Source organism: Canis lupus, chromosome 3 (assembly GCF_003254725.2).
Source record: "Canis lupus dingo isolate Sandy chromosome 3, ASM325472v2, whole genome shotgun sequence".
Lineage (NCBI taxonomy): Eukaryota > Metazoa > Chordata > Mammalia > Carnivora > Canidae > Canis > Canis lupus.
The window spans coordinates 439478-460446 of NC_064245.1; the positions used below are offsets into that span (position 1 = coordinate 439478).

General features: G+C 45.0%; 1 protein-coding gene and 1 long non-coding RNA gene across 6 annotated transcripts in view; one reads left to right on the top strand and one right to left on the bottom strand.

Annotated features, from left to right (window-relative positions):
- Positions 1-20969, top strand: part of EPB41L4A (erythrocyte membrane protein band 4.1 like 4A) — a 180716-nt gene that overhangs the window by 67130 nt on the left and 92617 nt on the right. The window contains exons 2-3 of the mRNA XM_025438026.3: positions 6396-6500; positions 15728-15779. Of these exons, the coding sequence (XP_025293811.1) occupies positions 6396-6500; positions 15728-15779 (157 nt within the window). The remainder of the gene's footprint in view (positions 1-6395; positions 6501-15727; positions 15780-20969) is intronic.
- LOC112653763 (uncharacterized) overlaps positions 1-20969 on the bottom strand; it is a 32284-nt gene that overhangs the window by 8067 nt on the left and 3248 nt on the right. For 2 of the 5 annotated variants that reach the window (XR_007409504.1, XR_007409503.1), the window contains exons 2-4: positions 5787-8228; positions 2030-2105; positions 759-922 (exon numbers count right to left, since the gene is read on the bottom strand). This is a non-coding gene — a long non-coding RNA (uncharacterized LOC112653763). Of the gene's footprint in view, positions 1-758; positions 933-2029; positions 2106-5786; positions 8229-20969 lie in introns of all 5 variants that reach the window. The other 3 variants (XR_003132502.3, XR_003132501.3, XR_007409505.1) reach the window with 3 other exon arrangements.

A 20969-nucleotide genomic window follows, 5' to 3' on the forward strand; every position in this document is an offset into this window, starting at 1 on the left:
TGCTTTATAAACAGATTTATATGTATGAAGAAACGAACATTTTTGTGGGATTATAGGCATAATGTGTTTTTCATGAAGATGGCCTTGATTTATGTATTTATATATATGTACACACACATATTTTTTTTTTCTAAAAACTCTGCCCCATTTCAATGCTGAAATTTCAAGGCAATTCATTCCTCTTCTGTGCATGAAGCCCATTTCCCCCTGCTTGGGTTAGAGGAATTCAGTGGAGTTGTGCTGCTCTACTTGCTCTAGTTACTCTATCTGTTCCTGTCTGCGCCTGGATAGGAGGACAGATCCAGAGGAGAGATTAGATGGAGACGGAACTCTAGCTCGTATGTCAGCCTTCCAGAAATATTTTGGAAGATAGGCATGCATTTTCCGCAACAGCCTGAAAGATAAAAAAGGCAGATCTCAGTCAGCCAGAAGTGGTTTAAAAAAAAAATTCCCAGGGACACCTGGGTGGCTCAGCGATTGAGCGTCTGCCTGCAGCCCAGGGTGTGATTCCGGAGCCCTGAATCGAGTCCCACCTCAGGCTCCCTGCATGGAGCCTGCTTCTCCCTCTGCCTGTGTCTTTGCCTCTCTCTCTCTCTCTCTCTGTGTGTGTCACTCATGGATAAATAAAATCTTAAAAATAAATTCCTGAGGCAAAAGGCAAATAGGAAACAATTGTAGGTGAAGACTGGAGCCCAAAATATGTGCAGGAGGATCACAGGAGGGAGGTGGCGATGGATGAAGGGTGGCTCCGTGCTTACCGTTTGGAGCTGTATTGGCAGGAGGAGGAGACCCAAGCGACCATCAGGGTGGCCCATGGAGACTGTGAGATAACCAGGGTCTTTGCAGTGAACTCCTCCTGTGGCTACTTAGCGTCAACTGCTACTGTTGGCAACCAGGGGATCTGCCTGTTGCACTTCCATTCCTACGAGAAACTGTTAGTCTTCATGATATTTTTAGTATACCATTGGACCCAGTTTTCTGTATTCTTAGGATTTTTACTGAGGACCCCGGCATGGCTTTTAGGTCCAAATGTACACAATCAGTGCTCCTGTGGGGCAAGGGAAGGGACGCTGGTGGACTGCCTGGCTGCTTCCCTTTATTTAGTACCTCAAGAATGCTGGGAAACCTGGCTTAGGCATCAGTCATCACTACTGTCTATCCCATTTGATTTCATCTCCGCATGCCTCTGCCGATGGACACCCTACCAGTGGGAACCAGTGTCGGGAATTGCATTCTCAAGTCTTTTCCTCTGTCTTTGCATCAATTGCTCAGAAATCAGAGTCCTTGGCTGAAACCAGGTCATGTGCTGTGGCTCAGCTGCTGCGAGTTGTGGAATGGAGTCTGTTTCTTGCATTTGCCAAGACTCACATGATTAGGCTTCTTTCCAAATAGGGAACAGGTTTGATATTACATAACTAGAACAAAAGAATTAAACTGGAAAATTCTTTATGAAGAATATTTGACATTAGAAATTCTTTTAGGGCAGCCCGGGTGGCTCAGCGGTTTAGCCCAGAGCCTGATCCTGGAGACCCGGGATCGAGTCCCACATCAGGCTCCCTGTGTGGAGCCTGCTTCTCCCTCGGCCTGTGTCTCTGCCTCTCTCTCTCTCTCTCTCTCTCTCTCATGAACAAATAAAATCTTAAAAAAAGAAATTATTTTAATGTAACTCATGGATATTACAAGATTTATTGTCTTTCCAGATTCCCATAAATGACTTGATAAAATTATCAACCATTCTTAATTAAAAATCAAAACAGAATAAAACAAAACAAAAACAAAACCCTAGAAAGTAGGAATAAAAGGAACCTTCTATTTGATAAAGAGTATATACAAGGGATACATAGCAGCCAGTATACTTAGTGATGAAATTTTAGAAGCAGTTGCATTAAAGTCAGGAAGAAGATTGCAATTATTGTTCTCACAACTACCAGTCATCCCAGTCATCCTATTGAGGCCCCAGCTAATGCAGTAAGAAAAAGGAAGAAATATGGAGGAGGAATTTGGAAAAGAAAGAACTAGAACAACTTACTATTTGTAGAAAATTTGGTTAACTAAAAAGATTCCACAGACAAATTCTTCTCACCGATACAAGTTTAGGATGATGGCTATGAAATAGACCAATATGGAATAATTAGCTGTTAATATATTGGAAATCAGAAAGTGTAACAACAATAAAACTATAAAATAGCTAAGAATAAACTTTTATTAGTTTTCTGTTGCTGCATAACAAATTTCTACAAATTGGTAGCTGAAATCTACCCCCATTTGTTATCTTACCATTCTGTAGGTCAGAAATCCAGGTTAGCGTGGCTGGGTGTTCTGTGTTTAATTTCAGAAGGTCAAAATCAAGGTGTTGGTTGTCGGAGTGCTTGTTTGAAGGCTCTGGGGAAGAACCATTAAAGACCCCAAATAGCCAAAGCAATCTTGAAAAAGCAGGGCAAAGCTGGAGCATTATGACTCTGGACCTTAAGTTATATTATAGAGCTAGAGTAATAAAAGCAGTATGGTACTGGAACATAGACACATAGATCAGTGGAACAGAATAGAAAACCCAGAAAAAACCCACAATTATATGGCCAATTAATATTTGATAAAGTAGGAAAGAATATCCAATGGAAAAAAGATAGTCTCTTCAACAAATGGTACTGGGAAAACAGGACAGCCACATGCAGAAGAATGAAACTGGATGACTTTCTTACACCACACACAAAAATAATTTAAAAATGGATTAAAGACCTAAATCTGAGACCTGAAACACAGGCAGTAGCCTCTTTGACCTTGGCTGTAGCAACTTCTTTCTAGATATGTTTCCAGAGGCAAGGAAAGCAAAAGCACAAATCAACTGATGGGACTATATGAAAATAAAAACTTCCGCACAGTGAAGGAAACAACATGACTAAAAGGCAACCCGCAGAATGGGAGATGGTATTTGCAGATGACATATCTGATAAGGGATTAGTATCCAAAATATATAAAGAACTTCTACAACTTGAAAAAAAGAAATCTAATTTAAAAAGGGACAGAAGACCTGAACGGCCATATCTCCAAAGAAGACCTACAGACGGCCAACAGACGCATCAGGGGAATACAAACCGCAACCACAATGAGCTGTCACCTGACACCTGTCAGAATGGCCAAAATCAACAACACAAGAAACAACAGGTGTTGGTGAGGATGTGGCGAAAGAGGAGCCCTCTTACACTGCTGGTGGGCATGCGAACTGGTGCAGCCACTCTGGAGAACAGTGTGGAGGGTCCTCAAAGAGTTAAAAATAGAGCAACCCTACGACCCAGCAATTGCACTATTTACTCAAACAGTACAAAAACACTAGTTCAAAGGCACAGAAGAACCCCTGTTGTTTCCAGCAGCATTATTTACAATAGCCAAACTATGGAAACAACCCAAGTGTCCACCAATTGATGAATGGAGAAAGAAGAGGTGCTGTATCAATATACAGTGGAATTTTTTAAGGGGGGAGAGCTGTGGAAGGGGGAGGGAGCAAATCTTAGGTAGGCTCCATGCCCCGGCGTGGAGCCTGATGTGGGGCTTGATCTCACAACCCTGAGATTGTGACCTGAGCTGAAATCAAGAGCTAGGCTTAACTGACTTAACTGCACGCAGGTGCCCTGAAATATTTTTTAAAATATTTATTTATTTATTTATTTATTTGAGGAAGGATGGGAAAGAAAGAACCTCCAGCAGACTCCCTGCTGAGTGCAGAGGCCAACATGGGGCTCGATCTCAGGACTCTGAGATCATGACCTGAGCCCAAATCAAGATTTGGATGGATGTTCGACCGACTGAGCCACCCAGGCTCCCCTACAGCGGAGTATTATCCAGCCATAAAAAAGAACGAAACCGGGGATCCCTGGGTAGCGCAGCGGTTTGGCGCCTGCCTTTGGCCCAGGGCACGATCCTGGAGACCTGGGATCGAATCCCACGTCGGGCTCCCAGTGCATGGAGCCTGCTTCTCCCTCTGCCTGTGTCTCTGCCTCTCTCTCTCTCTCTCTCTCTCTCTCTCTGTGACTATCATAAAAAAAAAAGAACGAAACCTTGCCATTTGCAACAACATGGAAGGATCTAGAGAACACTGTTAAGTAAAATAAGTTAGGCAGAGAAAGACAAATACCATAGGACTTCACTCATATGTGGAATTTAAGAAACAGAACTAGCAAAAGGAAAAAAATAAGAAAGAGGGACAAATCAAGGAATAGACTCTTAACTATAGAGAACAAATGGATGGTCACCAGAGGGGAGGTGGGAGGAGGGGTGGGGGGAATAAGTGATGGGGATGAAGGAGGGCACCTGTTGTGATGAGCACCCAGTGTTGCAAGCGTTGGATCACTGTATTATGCACCTGAAACTAATATAACACTGTATGTTAATTATACTGGAATTTAAATAAAAACTTAAGAAAATAGCAACCTGGTTCTAAACTTCTACTAATAGAGAAATTGTCTAAGAATTTGCAAAGACAATTTTAGGAAAGAAAGGTGGATACCAACAAACTACATTATTTTTTTTATTTTTATAAATTTATTTTTTATTGGTGTTCAATTTGCCAACATACAGAATAACACCCAGTGCTCATCCCGTCAAGTGCCCCCCTCAGTGCCTGTCACCCAGTCACCCCCACCCCCCGCCCACCTCCCCTTCCACCACTACTACATTATAACCGAATCATTCAAATCTTGGAGGATTGGTTCAGGAATAATCCATGGGGTAGAGTAAGGGCTAATTTAGTAGATGATGAAGTTTTTATCACATCAAAAGAGAAATGACGACCTTTTCAGTAAAATGTCTGTTTGGAAACAAAGGCCCTTATCCCAGCACAAAAATAATTTACAGATAGAATGAAGAGCTAACGACACCAAATGAAGTCGCACAGGGGTGCCTGGGTGGCTCAGTCGGTTAAGCTCAGGTCTGGATCTCAGGGTCGTGAGACCGAGCCCCGCCTCTGGCTCTGCACTGGGCATGGGGCCTGCTTGGGATTCTCTCCCCCTCTCCCTCTGCCCCTCCCGCTCGCTCTCTTTCTAAAATAAATAAATAAATATTAAAAAATAAAACCAGTACAGGTATCATAAGTGCTTAGGAGAGTTTGTCATAGACGCCAAGTTAGAGACTGCCTGGCCAAGGGCTCAGAGATGCAGCTGGTTGGAAAGCGGGTGGTGGGGCACTCGGATGGGTATCAGGAAAGTGCACGTCAGGAGTCACCCTCTCCCCTCTTCCTCGTTCACTCAGCTAGGGAAGTGTCGCTCGACCTGGTCTGGGCAAAGGTGGGCAAATGGACCTCTGTGGCACATATCGTAATGGCCTTCTTGGCAGCGCCCACTGTAACCCGGAGTGTGGCACCCTCAGAGTGCTGTCCCATCCAGTCGTGGACCTGGCTCGTCACGGGAGGACATGAGCACAGAGACAGGTCCCGTGCGTGGCACTGCTGCTTCAGGGATACACGTCCCAAACCAGAGGTCCGTCGTGGCGGGGCCTCTGTGAATTGTCTAGCGGAGTGTGAGGAAGACCCTGATGAGGTTTCACCACGGGGACTGAGCAGAGAACACAAACACCTCTGGGATTTGTCACCAGCATCTGCTTCCATCACCTCTTAGCCGTACGATGAGGCCTTTAGTCCAGACATTGCCCTTACATCTCAAATCAATTTTCTAGAAGCAGTGCCGGGCCAGGTACTCCCCGGGGGTGAGCAAGTGCATGTTGGTGACTCCCTGGGGAAGGCCTGCTTCGCTGACACCATGTGTGATTTCTCGGGCCTTCTCTCCCTCCAGTCATACCTGTGCGACCCCTAGTCCGCTGGCCAGGTAATATGCCGTCACTGGGAGTTAACCTATTGGCTCTTGGCCAGCAGCCGGGGGATGTTCCCTTTGTATCCGTGCTTACATGCAGGAGATAAAGTAGGATTTCTTCACCAGGGCTTCTCAGGACGTTAACTTCGGCCACTTTTTAGCTATGGGTTAAAAATAAAAGCCGTAGCTATTGTTATTTTAATTCTGCGTCTCTGCTGTGTTAATTGTGAGAGTAACAGCAGTAGGTGAAAACTGGTCTTTAAATCGAAAGAACTGTGGGATTTTAACCACAGTGAGTGGGTTTTGAGGAATCCATCAGATGCTCTTCACATAAGAGATTGTCTTTATTAAGAGAAATTTGTCCTGAAGATAATTTACAATCTCCTAAGGAAAAAAGCTTATGTTAATTAAAAACCTACTGCAATTTAAAAATAATTTTTCAAGGGAATTTCTTTAATACACTTTATGTGAAACCCTACTTTGCTTTGTAATCGAGGCAGAACCGAAGGAACCGCGGGTGCAGCTAATAGAGGACGAGCTGGTAGGGACCGCGGCCCGCGTCTTTGGAGAAACTAAGACTGTGGATTATTTTTGCAGAAGTCAACGAAAGGCTCCGTCGTCCTCGACCACGTGTTCCGTCACGTAAACCTGGTGGAGATCGACTACTTTGGGCTGCGTTACTGCGACAGAAGCCATCAGACAGTGAGTACCGCGCCTCCCTCCGAGGCCACGTGGCTAAACATTTCAGCCTCTCTCGGGCCTTCCCCGACGTGCTTTTAGGCACGTCATTTCTTCGTAACTGGAAATGGCTTTGGGAACTTTGAACGTGTTTTTCCTTACTGTCGCTTTTTGCGTTTTTTTTCCTCTTTTGCCAAAAGTCTGTAGAGTCAGGTGTGCGCTCCTCTTTGCAGAACACGTCCCAGGTCTTCCTGTCTGCACCCCTGTCAGAGAGGACGTTCCCTCTATGCTGTTAGGAGAACTGAATGAGCCACTGAGGCAAGTTGGGAGGCAAGTGGCTGGTCTCGCGGAGCCGCAGTTACTGCTCACCTGCCTTTTGGGAAATCAATGGTTAAAGAGAAAAAAACACAGTGTACAAAGGTGCTTATCTAAGTTTTAGAAGCTGAATGAATAACTATAAAATAAGTAAGTAGCAGTTTCCGCTCATGGGCTTGAAGGAGTAAGGGTAATAAAAGAAACCAAAGCTTTGGTGTTCGATGTTGATCGTGAGGATGTAGCCTCTTCCTAGCTGCTTGGATGGCAGAGTTGCTAAGATGCTCACGACCTTGGCTGGTGGACGCTGTGTGGTGTCAGGTGAACAGCTACTTCTTCAGTAATGAGTGGGGGACAAAGACTTTGGAGGTGGCAGTTTGGGGTATGAAAGGACATTCACCGGTGCCTTTAGTTCAGCATAAGGACGGTCTTACCCTCCGACACCGTCTTACTATGCAGAGCACTTCCACGCCCACCTTAGAGACCCTGTTTGACTTCTGCTTTGTGTGTTACTCAATGCCTGTTGGGGTCAAGATTTCCTCTTCCTACTTCATCAGTTCTCCGGGTCTCCATGGGGCCACGCGGGGTCTGTTCAGCGAGGCACCTGATGGTCTGGGTGGGGTCTTTGTGCCCTGTCACAGGAATGTGCTAGGGTGAGAAGAGACGCTCTTGACGGTGGTAACTTGTGGTTTTCCCTGAGCCACTTTCATAATCTGTTTTGTTTCACAGAGGATTTCACAAAGCAGGAATAAAAAGTGGGGTGTGTGTTGGTTGGCTTTCCATAGGAAGGAGAGGCTTTCTAAAGGCAAACGGCCATTAAGGCACGCTTCAAGGGAAGGGAAACGGGCATCTTCAGGAGCGCCCAGACTTGTGTCCTGCACAGGCCATAGGTCAGGGACTGTGACTCTTTACTCAAAGGTTGAGTTGAAGGCTATAGAAGCTGTCTTGCATTTCATTCATAGTTTTGAAAGAACATTTTTCCTAGTAGAGAAAACTACTGTTTCCTGATCTTATCTAGTATGTCAGACTTCGCTGGAAAGATTGACTGTCTTGCTAAAATTATGTACACCTCATCTCTCTCTCTCTCTTTTTCAAACTTTGCAAAGGAAGAAAAATATAAATGAAAAGCCAGAGAAAGAATTTCGATTGAGCCACCCAGGTGCCCTGCCAGAGAATTTGAACAATGGACTGTATCATTGCAAAAAGAATTAGCAATTGGTATTGATTCACAGTTTTCTGGGGCTTATATTAAAACCAAATTTTTTTTCTCCTCTTACCTTTATTCCTGAGGGTTGGCATTTGTGATATGGTTGCAATGCAGGTTTTAGAAGAAATTACAGTTAGAAGGAGAAAGCTCTTGTCATGTTTTTTGGATACTGTAAGAGCATCAGGTGTGCAAATCACATAAAACTGTTCTTTGCCTCCTGAGTTTAGTTCTTTCTAGTGAACGAAGACAAAATAGAGGTGATTTGTAGACATTCCCTAGTCTTTTCATGTTCAAATGTATTGTCATAAATGTATATATAAATATACTTAATATATATTTATTTTTAATATATATTATTGTTATAAATATATATTATAAATATATATAATATATATTATATATATTTAACTGTAAGAAGCTGTAAAGAGGTCATGAAAACTTGCCCCTCTCCCAGGTAATCATCTCGTCAAAGCATACTGGAGGGCTGATCGTGTACCAGGGTAAGAAAGGTGGTTCCGTTACTGATTTGCTTCTCTTGGGCATTGAGGCAGAACTAAGGATTTCCTTCAAGGAAAAGGCCAATGAAGGCCCTTCATTCCAGAAGAGCAACCACCCAAGGCACAGCTTTGCTTCTAGGGACGTTGTCTATGAACCCAAATCCTATTTCTCTACCTTTTCTCTGTGTTAGTAGGAGCAGGCCCACATAGCCCTCTGTTACTTACAGCAAATGTTTAAAAAATAACCCTGTGTTAGAATGGCACAGGATGCAGCGAAAAATTTTTGTCTTTAAAAATAACGATTTCCATGAATTTGCCTGAATTACAATCCATTAGATTGGATTTTGTGTATTGGTTTGCTCCTTTTCTGCATCAAAAAGTTTACTTTTAAAGCTTTGTAACCATCTTTAAAATAAGATCTATGTGGAAAAGACTTTGAGGCCCTAAGAGGGACGTCTTAGGTCAACTCTTGAGGCAGATAAAGAGAAGGAGAAGAGCTAGGGGTAAAAGGAAGAGGGACACCAGCAGGAAGCCCCAGGTTCCTGTTCCCCTTCTCCCTGGCAGTGGATCATGCCTTGAGGCCAAACTGTGTCTAGGTGTGAGCGGAGGGCGTGTCCCTGGGACACATGGACCTCCCAGGAGCCGGGAACTTGTTTGTCCTGGAGGAGCAGGGTAGCCAAGAGGCTGGATCTAGATGTGTCATCACCACCACCACCCATCACCATCCTCGTCGTGATGCATCAGAAACTGTGGAACATTTTCATATGCTGTCATTACGTGCTCAAAACAACTGTGCAAACTAAATATTATCACCCTACCGTCAGCAATGAAGAAACGGAAGCTAAAAAGGTTAAGCCACTTCCCCGAGGTCAGACAGCCAGCAAGTGTTAGGACCGGAATTCAGACCTGAGTCGTCATGTCCCCGGCACCTTCAGCCACTATTGTATCCTGACATGGATGCAGGATGGAAAGGTCCTACAGACTTAAGGTACTAAGGGCTTCCCTCTGTACGCAACTTGCATAAGATTTGTTGAGAGGAGTTAGATGCTATTTTCCAACAAGCTGACTTCTCAGATTGACCTGTGGCAAGAGAGTTTATTTAGGCCTCGTATTTATGCCTTCATGTAGTTGCTCAGTAGCAATGCAAAGAATGCCTGATATGTGCAGGCCCGATGCTAGAGCCTTCTCTGTTTTTCACATAGTCTTAGGAATTCAGGGGAAGGGGAGTTTGCTGTCTGGAATATTAAATGAAACATACAGGTTTTCTTAGTTGGTTTCATAAAACCAAGTCCTGGGACATTCATGCAACAAATGCATAGGATTCAGGTGTCACCTATGTGTGCAGAGTAACAGCGAGGCAGAAATAAGCCTGGGTAGGGAGAAGCTCTCCATGGAGACAGCCGACTTGGTTGGTGTGGGGCACTCTGGGCACCATGGTTTCTTCACTTCATAGGTTGGGTCTGTGAAAGACCCTCTAGGAAGTGAAGACATGCTTCTTGAGACTGAATCAACACCGTGCTGCCTGTGTTACTTTAGGCTTATTGTATCAGACTGGCCCTTAAAGAGTCACAGTGGGGGTCACGCACCATGGTTCCTTTCCCTAAAGACAAACGGAGAGCACTTAGCGGCTGCATCGCCTACTTTCTGCTCCGCTTTGGCCTGTGTTGTCCTGGTTCTGTCTTGATCCACACTGGTCTCTGCAGGGGATGTAGCTCTTTGTTTTTGTTTTGTTTTGTTTTGTTTTGTTTTGTTTTTGTTTTTTTTTCAATCGGGGCCTTGGTTCATCAGAACAGAAAATTCCCAGCCTGATTTAAGGTAGATGAGAGGGATTATATGAACACATGTAAGAGTCAAAGAGTCCCCGACTCCTTGAAGGAGCCTGCCACTTACTAGCTGTAAATATTTACAATTTCCTCAAGTACCGATCCTGGATGTGGAACAGCAGAGCTCCCGGAGTACCTGCTGCCAGCTTCACGGCTCGCTCGGCAGAAGCACCGTCTCGTTCTCGGCCTGAGGCCTGTAGCTCCGCAGCTCACCGCGGTGCGCAGCCTTTTCTTGGCTTAGCCTCCCAGTTCCCAGCACCTGTGAACGTCACCGTATACGGCAGAAGGGACTTTGCAGGTGTGCCTCAGGGTCTTGTGCAGGGAGATCACCCGAAGTCATTGGCGTAGGATCACTGTAACGAGAAGTCTCCTTCTACAAGACGGAGGGAGCGTCACAGTGGAGGCAGAGGGCAAGCCCGTGCGATTACTGGAAGGGCGCCTTGATCCAGAGGGTGCACGCAGCTCCTAGTGGCCAGAAAAGCAAGGAAGCAGGTCTTGCCCTGGAGCTCCCAGAAGAAACGCAGCCCTGTGGCTGAGCTGGGCTGCTGTAACAAATCACCCGAGACTGGGTGCCATGAACACGGAATACGGATTTCTCTTAGTTTGGAGGCTGGAAAAATGAGATTAGGGTGCCAGCGTGCTTGGGTGAGGGCCCTCTCCCAGGTTGTAGACAGTCTAATTCTCCTTGTGACTTCACGTGGCAAAGAAGAGCACTTGGTCGCTCCCTGACCTCGTCCTGTGAGGCACTAAGCCCGTTCGTGAAGACTCTACTCTCCTGACCTAATTCTCTCCCAAGGGCCCCACCTTCAAATTCCAGCATATTAGGTATTTGGATTAGGATTTCAGCATATGAATTTGGTGGGGAAGGGCACCAACATTCCAGTCCGTTGCACCCAATGAGAGCATTTTGGACTTTTGACCCTTGAGAATCATAAGATGGTAAATTTCTGTTGTTTTAGGCCAAGTTTATGGTAATTTGTTACAGCTGCAAAAAGAGACTCATACGCACGGGTACAGTGGGAAGCATTTTTGTTTGCTCAGTGGAAATATAAGGGCTTTCTTGTTTGGATTCACCGATTCGGCAGAAACCCGAAAGAGGGTTATTTTGCCTCGATGATAATAGTATACACCCTCCCGCAGGCACTCAGGATTCGCCCGTGGTTAGGGCTGTGCATGCATCCCCAGGTGTCTGTGAGCAGTATCAGTGGCTTTTCCAAGATGAGTTAGGTTCCTTACTCTGGGAGAGGGATGATGAGACCTATTCATGATGGGCAGCGAGTTGAAATTACAATGCAGACTTCCTTAAATAATCGGGGGAATTTGAAATGACTCGGAGGCTGTCAGACACTTGAGCCTTCCTTTGGGTGTTCCGAAGTTGCTGTAAGTAGAACAGGTAAGTGCCTTTGGAGTCACAATACAAGTCTGAGTCCTGAATGTTCAAGTCACGTATTTTTTTTTTTTTTTCTGAATGTTGAGGAGAATAATGCCTCCCCTCCCTGCTAACTCTCGAGATGGCTACGGGACCAAATTACAGAAAACATGAAGGCTCTTTGTAGATTATAAGGTGCGGAATCTAGAGAAGGGCTTTCGTGTCAACGCTAGGCTGGAGGAAACTACTGCTGGTGGTACTTGTTTAGAAAGGTGGAGGACGGGGATCCCCGAGTGGCTCAGCAGTTTAGCACCTGCCTTTGGCCCAGGGCGCGATCATGGAGACCCGGGATAGAGTCCCATGTCGGGCTCCCTGCGTGGAGCCTGCTTCTCCCTCTGCCTGTGTCTCTGCCTCTTTCTCTCTATGTCTATCATTCATAAATAAATAAATAAATAAATAAATAAATAAATAAATAAATAAATGTGGAGGAGGGGAAAGGAGGAAACAGTCGGGAGGATAGAAGAGGCAAGATCAAATCTGCTCTGGACTCCTGAAGACCTCTGGAGGTTTCTGAAGATGCGCCCTAATTGGTATGGAAGGCAGTAATGAGAAGTGTGATGTCCCAGAATTGCTTCTGGCTTCAAAACGAACAGTCGTCCTGTCTGACTTGGGGGCTCCTGTACAAATTGCTGTGTCAAGGGCAGAAGTTCGATACATAGAGCTTTTCTCAGGATATGAAATTCAGCTTGGCTTTGGGGACGAGCATGTTGGATCTCCTGCCCCATGACTTCAGGGGTCGGGGGTGGGGGGCGGGGAAGCTTAGAGATGCACCAGTGTGTGACTGTCCTCTTCCCCCCAGGGACCTCCTGTCTCCTTCATCGACACAATAAAAACAGCCAGCTGGTAGCTCCCCAGCTCCTTGGTCCTCTGCACACACCCACCCTTCCTTCCCGTCTCGCGATGCAAGAGCCCAGTGCCACCGGCCTGGGTCTTACCACCTCTTTCCTGTATCTCTAGCCTCTCCCGCATTTCCCTCCTTGCGCTCAGGGTCTGGGCATGCTCAGGTCCCTCCCAGCTAAAGGGCCCCTACCCCACTCCCATGCACTCATCCGTCTGCTGCCATATTGATCCCTCCGTGTCACACATGACCTCCACGAAGCATGGTCTCCACTTCCCGAAGCCTGTTCATTCCTAAACCTCTCAGGGTTCAGCGTCGGTAGCCATCCCGGCTCTGGAACTGTCCTCAGGGGCTCTCGCCCTTAAGTCCAAGTGACACTTGCAGCACTTACCTTTCTTGACCTGTGGGTTCAATCGACCCTGATGAGTCCTTGAAATCTCATTTTGCTCCCATGACAGCAGTTCCCCCTTTTTCCCCTTTTCAGGTTTTCTTCTGCTTAGCCCTATTTAGTCTTGATGATGACTTTTCCTTTGCCTCGTCCTAAACACCATAATGGTCTTGTCAGTCATTTTTCTGACGCGCTAACTGGATACAGGTCGTGTAACGTGTCTGCTTCTGGCACTATTTGTCCCTGAAATAATTCCATCAAAAATATGAAACCGTGTGCTTGTCTGTATCCTTCCCACTGCCCCCAAACACTCGGAGTGTTACTGAGCAGAGATGGCCCTTCCGCTGGGTGCTAGCAGGCAGGCCCCGCTGTGGGTAAAGGGTGTTCTTTCTTGCACCCTGATTTCACTGTATTTTGCAGTGTGAGGTTTCACTTTCTGACCTCATGTTCTGGCAAGTGTCCATAATGACTGATAAGATGTGTGAGTGATGATGTGAGTTCTCTGTGTTTGAAAGGAAGACAGGAAGTCTGTCCTGCTGGATTATTACAGATCGACACTTTGCTAGTCAGGACATGGAAACAGCTTGAGCATCTATCAATGGATGAATGGAGATGTGGGATTTTTATATATATATAAATATATATATATTATATATATATATATAATATATATATATATATCCACACACACACACACACTCGTATGTCATGGATTGATTATAGATATAACACGTATACAGGATGGAATATCATGCAGTTGTAAAAATGGCATATTTCATAGGCTGCTTGTGACAACACGGATGGACCTTGAGTGCATTGAGCCTAAGGAAATAAGACAGAGGACGGCAAACACTGTATAATCTTACGTATACGTGGAGTCTGAAAAGCAGAGCGGCCCCCGGTGGCGTAGTTAAGCATCTGACTCTTGACTTTAGCGCGGGCCATGATCCTAGCGTGGGTAGGATGGAGACCTGCACCCAGCTTCACACTCAGTGCGGAGTCAGCTGCAGGATTCCCTCCCCCCCGCCCCCTGCACGTGCACCTTCTCTCTCCAATCAATCAATCATCAATCAATCAATCGATTGATTCTTTAAAAAAATAAAAATAAAAAAATAGAAGCAAACACCAGGCTCCTAGATGCAGAGAACAGACTGGTGGCTTCCAGGGCGTGGGGAGCGGAGGGGGTTAAGGTGGACAGAAAGTGAGACCTCCCAGTTATGAGGTCTGGGGATCAGTGCTCAGCATGATGACTGCAGTGGATTCCGCTGTGTTGGTCCTTTGAGAGTTGCCGGGAGGGAGGCTCTTAGAAGTTCGTATCACGAGAAAAACAACTGTGAGGGGTGAAGGCTGTGACTTATTCTGACCTCAGACCATTACACCGTGTAGCTTAGACTGTGCCGGAGCCCCTGCCCGGGCGGAGCTCTCATTTCCCACTGTCGGGTATGCCGCACTCTCCCACTCCTCCGTCGGCTCCATATCTCTATGCCTGTCGAGGGTTCAGGTGATCCCCCAGGTGCATCGAGGGCTCAGGTGATCCCCCAGGTACATCTCCACCCCCACACGTCTCAGGAAGCAGGAGCAGACTCTTTATCCAGACTGTCTGCAGTCATCTATACCCCAACGTCTGGGACAGCTGTACGGCATCGGGCGACCCTCCTGACTTTTCTGTGCCTCAGTATCCCCATTTATGAAGTGGTGACATTGATAGTAGCTGCTTTAAGGGACGGTAGTCAGGCCTCCAGAAGCCTGCAGAAAACATGCAGACCGGGGCTATCAAGTGGTGGCAAGTATTGGCTCTAGAGTAAGAGTGTTCTTGCACGTGTCTCAGGTGGGATCCGCGATGCAGCGTGTTCAGAACCGACATCACCAGCTCACCCTCCAGACCTGTTTTTTTTTTTTTTAAGATTTTATTTATTTATTCATGAGAGACCCAGAGAGAGGCAGAGACCCAGGCAGAGGGAGAAGGAGGCTCCCTGTGGGGAGCCCAACGCAGGACTCGATCCCAGGACCCAGGGGTCATGCCCTGGGTCCAAGGCAGATGCTCAACCGCTGATCCCCCCAGGCTTCCCCAGACCTGTTCTTACTTAAAAAACATCCTAAGGGTACTGATGTTCCAGATTTTTTAAAAAACTATGTGCTCTGTGATGTGATGAGCCCTGGGCGTTATATGCAGCTGATGAATTGTTGAAAACTGGAATGCTGGCTCATTGAATTTAAATAAAAAAACCCCTATGTGCTCGTGTTGAAAATTTTAGGTCGAGAATAAAAATTGTATTGATTTAGATACAGAGTTTGGGACGCCAATGCTCGGCTGCTGCGCTGAGCGCCTCTCCTTGGTTTCCTGCAGCCCCTTCCTGGTGCCCGTCGGTGCTGCCTGGAAGGGGTGGGACGGGGAGCGAGGAGGATGAGCGCATCCCATGAGGAGCAGCGGGTGCAGGGCCTTCGGGGTGGTCGGGGGGTGGGGAGGCTTCGCAGGCCGCCTTCGCCAGCACCTGGGTGTTCCTGATCTGGGTCGCTAGGGGAGCGTCCTCGAAGGCCTGTGAGCGCTGTTCCCTCCTCTGCTCCTCTCTGAGCATCAACGTCTTGCTCTTGGTGTCTGAGCTGCAGCAAGCTCTCACCTGCATTTTTCTGTGCATGCGATAAGCCAAATATTTATTATTTCAATGTCGTTTAAAATAATACTTTGCAAGCATGCTTGAAGTGAAGGCTGTTGAAAAACAACTAACGCGTACAATTACCCTTTTTCCCCCCTCACAGTATTGGCTGGATCCTGCAAGAACCCTCGCTGAACACAAAGAACTGATCAACAGTAGGTATTTCGTGTTAATTTTGTTCAGGGGTGTTGGAGGTGCTGTGGCATCCTGGGGTGGCTGGGCGCGGGGCCCCAGGGATGAGCTCGGGCCCCAGGGTGGGGATGTGGGTGTTGTGGGTGCGGCCAGACTCCCCCTTTAACCCTGGGGACTTTTCGGTCGATACGGACTCTAAGTACATCACATCCTCATACTCCATTTTGCCCGCCTTTGACTTGCCAGGGATTTTAGAACTTTTTTTTTTCTTTATATTTTCACCTTAAAAAGAAAAAGGCAGAGAGGCATTGATTTGAAGAAAAGGGTCGACCGCCGACCTTCCAAGAGCTGGAGCTCCTCAGGGTCGGGAGCGTGTTGCGTCTCGCACGCTCTGACGTGCCCTTGTGTCCCGAGGGCTTTCCATGGCTTCGGGGCCCCCTGTGTTTTCGGGGGCCCCGGTCTTACCAGCAGGGATCTTCTGCAGTCGCCGGGTGTCACATTGAGGCCGTATATTCTGTAACTATGGCCTTTGGGGCCCAGGTTTCTGTTCACGGGGATGCGCGCACGCGGGTCCCTGCAGGCCGGCCCTGGGTGTGCAGCAGAGTCATATTTTTTTAATTATCTTTTTATTTTTTTTATAACTATTAAGGAAATTTAATATTTAATCATATTTTAGTATTTCATTATATTAATTTCATCAAGGTCAGATACTTGAAGTGGTAAGCATCTAATTAATCAGCCTAAACATATCTGTGAGAAAGATGCAGGGTCTTGGGTTGAATTTGCTGGGTCAGCATGTGGAATTTGAGATCTAAATGTCATCTTTCCTAAAACACCCTTCGAAAAATTCAGTTGGTTATATTTAGAAAACAAAACAGGAAGCATCTTAGAATAGCAAAATCAAATCTATTGTGAATTACTGTAAATATAATACAATACAAATGTGGCGTATACAATATCCAAAACAAAAGAAGTAATCAATAAAAGGGACAGGAATTTTAGCATACAAAAATAACTGGCAGTTTTTAAAATTTGGTAGTACTATTTTGTAATGAAACATGGATATTTATTCACATCTTATATTAGTTGCTAGAGCTGCCATAGCAGAGTACTGCACCCTGGTTGGTATAAGCAACAATCACTGTTTCCCACAGTTCTGGAGGCCAGAAGTCCAAGATGAAGATGTTGGCAGGTTTGGTTTTGAGGCCTCTCTCCTTGGCTTGGAGGCCACCTTCTTGCAGTGTCCTCACATGGTCTTTCCTCTGGTTATACACATCCTTGGAATCTCTTTTTCTTATAAGGACACGAGTCCTATTAGAATAGGACCCCACTCCATTGGCCGCATTTTAACTTAATCACCACTTCAAATAAGTGATGGCCAAACATGGTTACCTCCTAAGGTGTTGGAGGTTGGGATTTGAACATAATGAATTTTTGGAGAGCATGACCCAGCCTATAACAACATCCTTCTCTGTGACTGATTCTTCCAGTGCCTGCCTCCTCTTTTCCAGGCCCGATTCCAGGTATTGGGGTCAAGCAGTAAAGCTTACAACCTATGTCTCACAGTGGACCTGAGAAAGCAGCAGGGACCAAAACTTAGAGGAAAAGCTTTATGATAATAACTTTGCAAATGCCATTATCCTCAAATCCCTGCCATTTTTAGCTCTGGGCCACAGGCTCCCCCCTTAATTGCTTGGAAGAATTTGACCACTTTTTTTTATATATAATATATTTATTTTTAATTGGTGTTCAATTTGTCAACATACAAAATAACAACCAGTGCTCATCCCCTCAAGTGCCCCACACCCATTCACCCCCACCCCCCACCCTCCTCCCCTTCCACCACACCTAGTTTGTTTCCCAGAGTTAGGAGTCTTTATGTTCTGTCTCCCTTTCTGATATTTCCCACACATTTATTCTCCCTTCCCTTATATTCCCTTTCACTATTATTTATATTCCCCAAATGAATGAGAACATGTAATGTTTGTCCTTCTCCGACTGACTTACTTCACTCAGCATAATACCCTCCAGTTCCATCCACGTTGAAGCAAATGGTGGGTATTTGTCATTTCTAATAGCTGAGGAATATTCCATTGTATACATAAACCACAGCTTCTTTATCCATTCATCTTTCGTTGGACACCGAGGCTCCTTCCACAGTTTGGCTATCGTGGCCATTGCTGCTATAAACATCAGGGTGCAGGTGCCCTGGCGTTTCATTGCATCTGTATCTTTGGGGTAAATCCCCAGCAGTGCAATTGCTGGGTCATCGGGCAGGTCTATTTTTAACCCTTTGAGGAACCTCCACACAGTTTTCCAGAGTGGCTGCACCAGTTCACATTCCCACCAACAGTGTAACAGGGTTCCCTTTTCTCCGCATCCTCTCCAATATTTGTGGTTTCCTGCCTTGTTATTTTGCCCCATTCTCACTGGTGTGAGGTGGTATCTCATTGTGGTTTTGATTTGTATTTCCCTGATGGCAAGTGATGCAGAGCATTTTCTCATATGTATGTTGGCCATGTCTATGTCTTCCTCTTTGAGATTTCTCTTCATGTCTTTTGCCCATTTCATGATTGGATTGTCTGTTTCTTTGGTGTTGAGTTTAATAAGTTCTTTATAGATCTTGGAAACTAGCCCTTTATCTGATACATCATTTGCAAATATCTTCTCCCATTCTGTAGGTTGTCTTTGAGTTTTGTTGACTGTATCCTTTGCTGTGCAAAAGCTTCTTATCTTGATGAAGTCCCAATAGTTCATTTTTGCTTTTGTTTCTTTTGCCTTCGTGGATGTATCTTGCAAGAATTTACTGTGGCCGAGTTCAAAAAGGGTGTTGCCTGTGTTCTTCCTTGGATTTTGATGGAATCTTGTCTCACATTTAGATCTTTCATCCATTTTGAGTTTATCTTTGTGTATGGTGCAAGAGAGTGGTCTAGTTTCATTCTTCTGCATGTGGATGTCCAATTTTCCCAGGACCATTTATTGAAGAGACTGTCTTTCTTCCAATGGATAGTCTTTCCTCCTTTATCGAATATTAGTTGACCATAAAGTTCAGGGTCCACTTCTGGGTTCTCTATTCTGTTCCATTGATCTATGTGTCTGTTTTTGTGCCAGTACCACACTGTCTTGATGACCACAGCTTTGTAGTACAACCTGAAATCTGGCATTGTGATGTCCCCAGATATGGTTTTCTTTTTTTAAATTCCCCTGGCTATTCAAGGTCTTTTCTGATTCCACACAAATCTTAAAATAATTTGTTCTAACTCTCTGAAGAAAGTCCATGGTATTTTGATAGGGATTGCGTTAAACGTGTATATTGCCCTGGGTAACATTGACATTTTCACAATATTAATTCTGCCAATCCATGAGCATGGAATATTTTTCCATCTCTTTGTGTCTTCCTCAATTTCTTTCAGAAGTGTTCTATAGTTTTGAGGGTATAGATCCTTTACCTCATTGGTTAGGTTTATTCCTAGGTATCATATGCTTTTGGGTGCAATTGTAAATGGGATTGACTCCTTAATTTCTCTTTCTTCAGTCTCATTGTTAGTGTATAGAAATGCCATTGATTTCTGGGCATTGATTTTGTATCCTGCCACGCTGCCAAATTGCTGTATGAGTTCTAGCAATCTTGGGGTGGAGGCTTGTGGGTTTTCTATGTCGAGTATCATGTCATTTGGCGAAGAGGGAGAGTTTGACTACTTCTTTGCCAATTTGAATGCCTTTAGTGTCTTTTTGTTGTCTGATTGCTGAGGCTAGGACTTCCAGTACTATGTTGAACAGCAGTGGTGAGAGTGGACATCCCTGTCTTGTTCCTGATCTTAGGGGAAAGGCTCCCAGTGCTTCCCCATTGAGAATGATATTTGCTGTGGGCTTCTCGTAGATGGCTTTTAAGATGTCGAGGAAAGTTCCCTCTATCCCTACACTCTGAAGAGTTTTGATCAGGAATGGATGCTGTATTTTGTCAAATGCTTTCTCTGCATCTAATGAGAAGATCATATGGTTCTTGGTTTTTCTCTTGCTGATATGATGAATCACATTGATTGTTTTACGAGTGTTGAACCAGCCTTGTGTCCCGGGGATAAATCCTACTTAGTCATGGTGAATAATTTTCTTAATGTATTGTTGGATCCGATTGGCTAGTATCTTGTTGAGAATTTTTGCATCCATGTTCATCAGGGATATCGGTGCGTAATTCTCCTTTTTTGGTGGGGTCTTTGTCTGGTTTTGGAATTAAGGTGATGCTGGCCTCATAGAATGAATTTGGAAGTACTCCATCTCTTTCTATCTTTCCAAACAGCTTTAGTAGAATAGGTATGATTTCTTCTTTAAACGTTTGATAGAATTCCCCTGGGAAGCCATCTGGCCCTGGACTTTTGTGTCTTGGGAGGTTTTTGATGACTGCTTCAATTTCCTCCCTGGATATTGGCCTGTTCAGGTTTTCTATTTCTTCCTGTTCCAGTTTTGGTAGTTTGTGGCTTTCCAGGAATGCGTCCATTTCTTCTAGATTGCCTAATTTATTGGCGTATAGCTGTTCATAATATGTTTTTAAAATCGTTTGTATTTCCTTGGTGTTGGTAGTGATCTCTCCTTTCTCATTCATGATTTTATTAATTTGAGTCTCCTCTCTCTTCTTTTTAATAAGGTTGGCTAATGGTTTATCTATCTTATTAATTCTTTCAAAGAACCAACTCCTGGTTTTGTTGATCTGTTCCACAGTTCTTCTGGTCTCAATTTCGTTGAGTTCTGCTCGAATCTTAATTAACTCTCTTCTTCTGCTGGGTGTAGGATCTGTCTGCTGTTTTTTCTCTAGCTCCTTTATGTGTAAGGTTAGCTTTTGTATTTGAGTTCTTTCCAGTTTTTGAATGGATGCTTGTATTGCGATGTATTTCCCCCTTAGGACTGCTTTTGCTGTGTCCCAAAGATTTTGAACGGTTGTATCTTCATTCTCATTAGTTTCCATGAATCTTTTTAATTCTTCCTTAATTTTCTGGTTGACCCTTTCATCTTTTAGCAGGATGTTCCTTAACCTCCACGTGTTTGAGGTCCTTCCAAACTTCCTGTTGTGATTTAGTTCTAATTTCAAGCCATTATGGTCTGAGAATATGCAGGGGACGATCCCAATCTTTTGGTATCGGTTCAGACCCGATTTGTGACCCAGTATGTGGTCTATTTTGGAGAAAGTTCCATGTGCACTTGAGAAGAATGTGTATTCA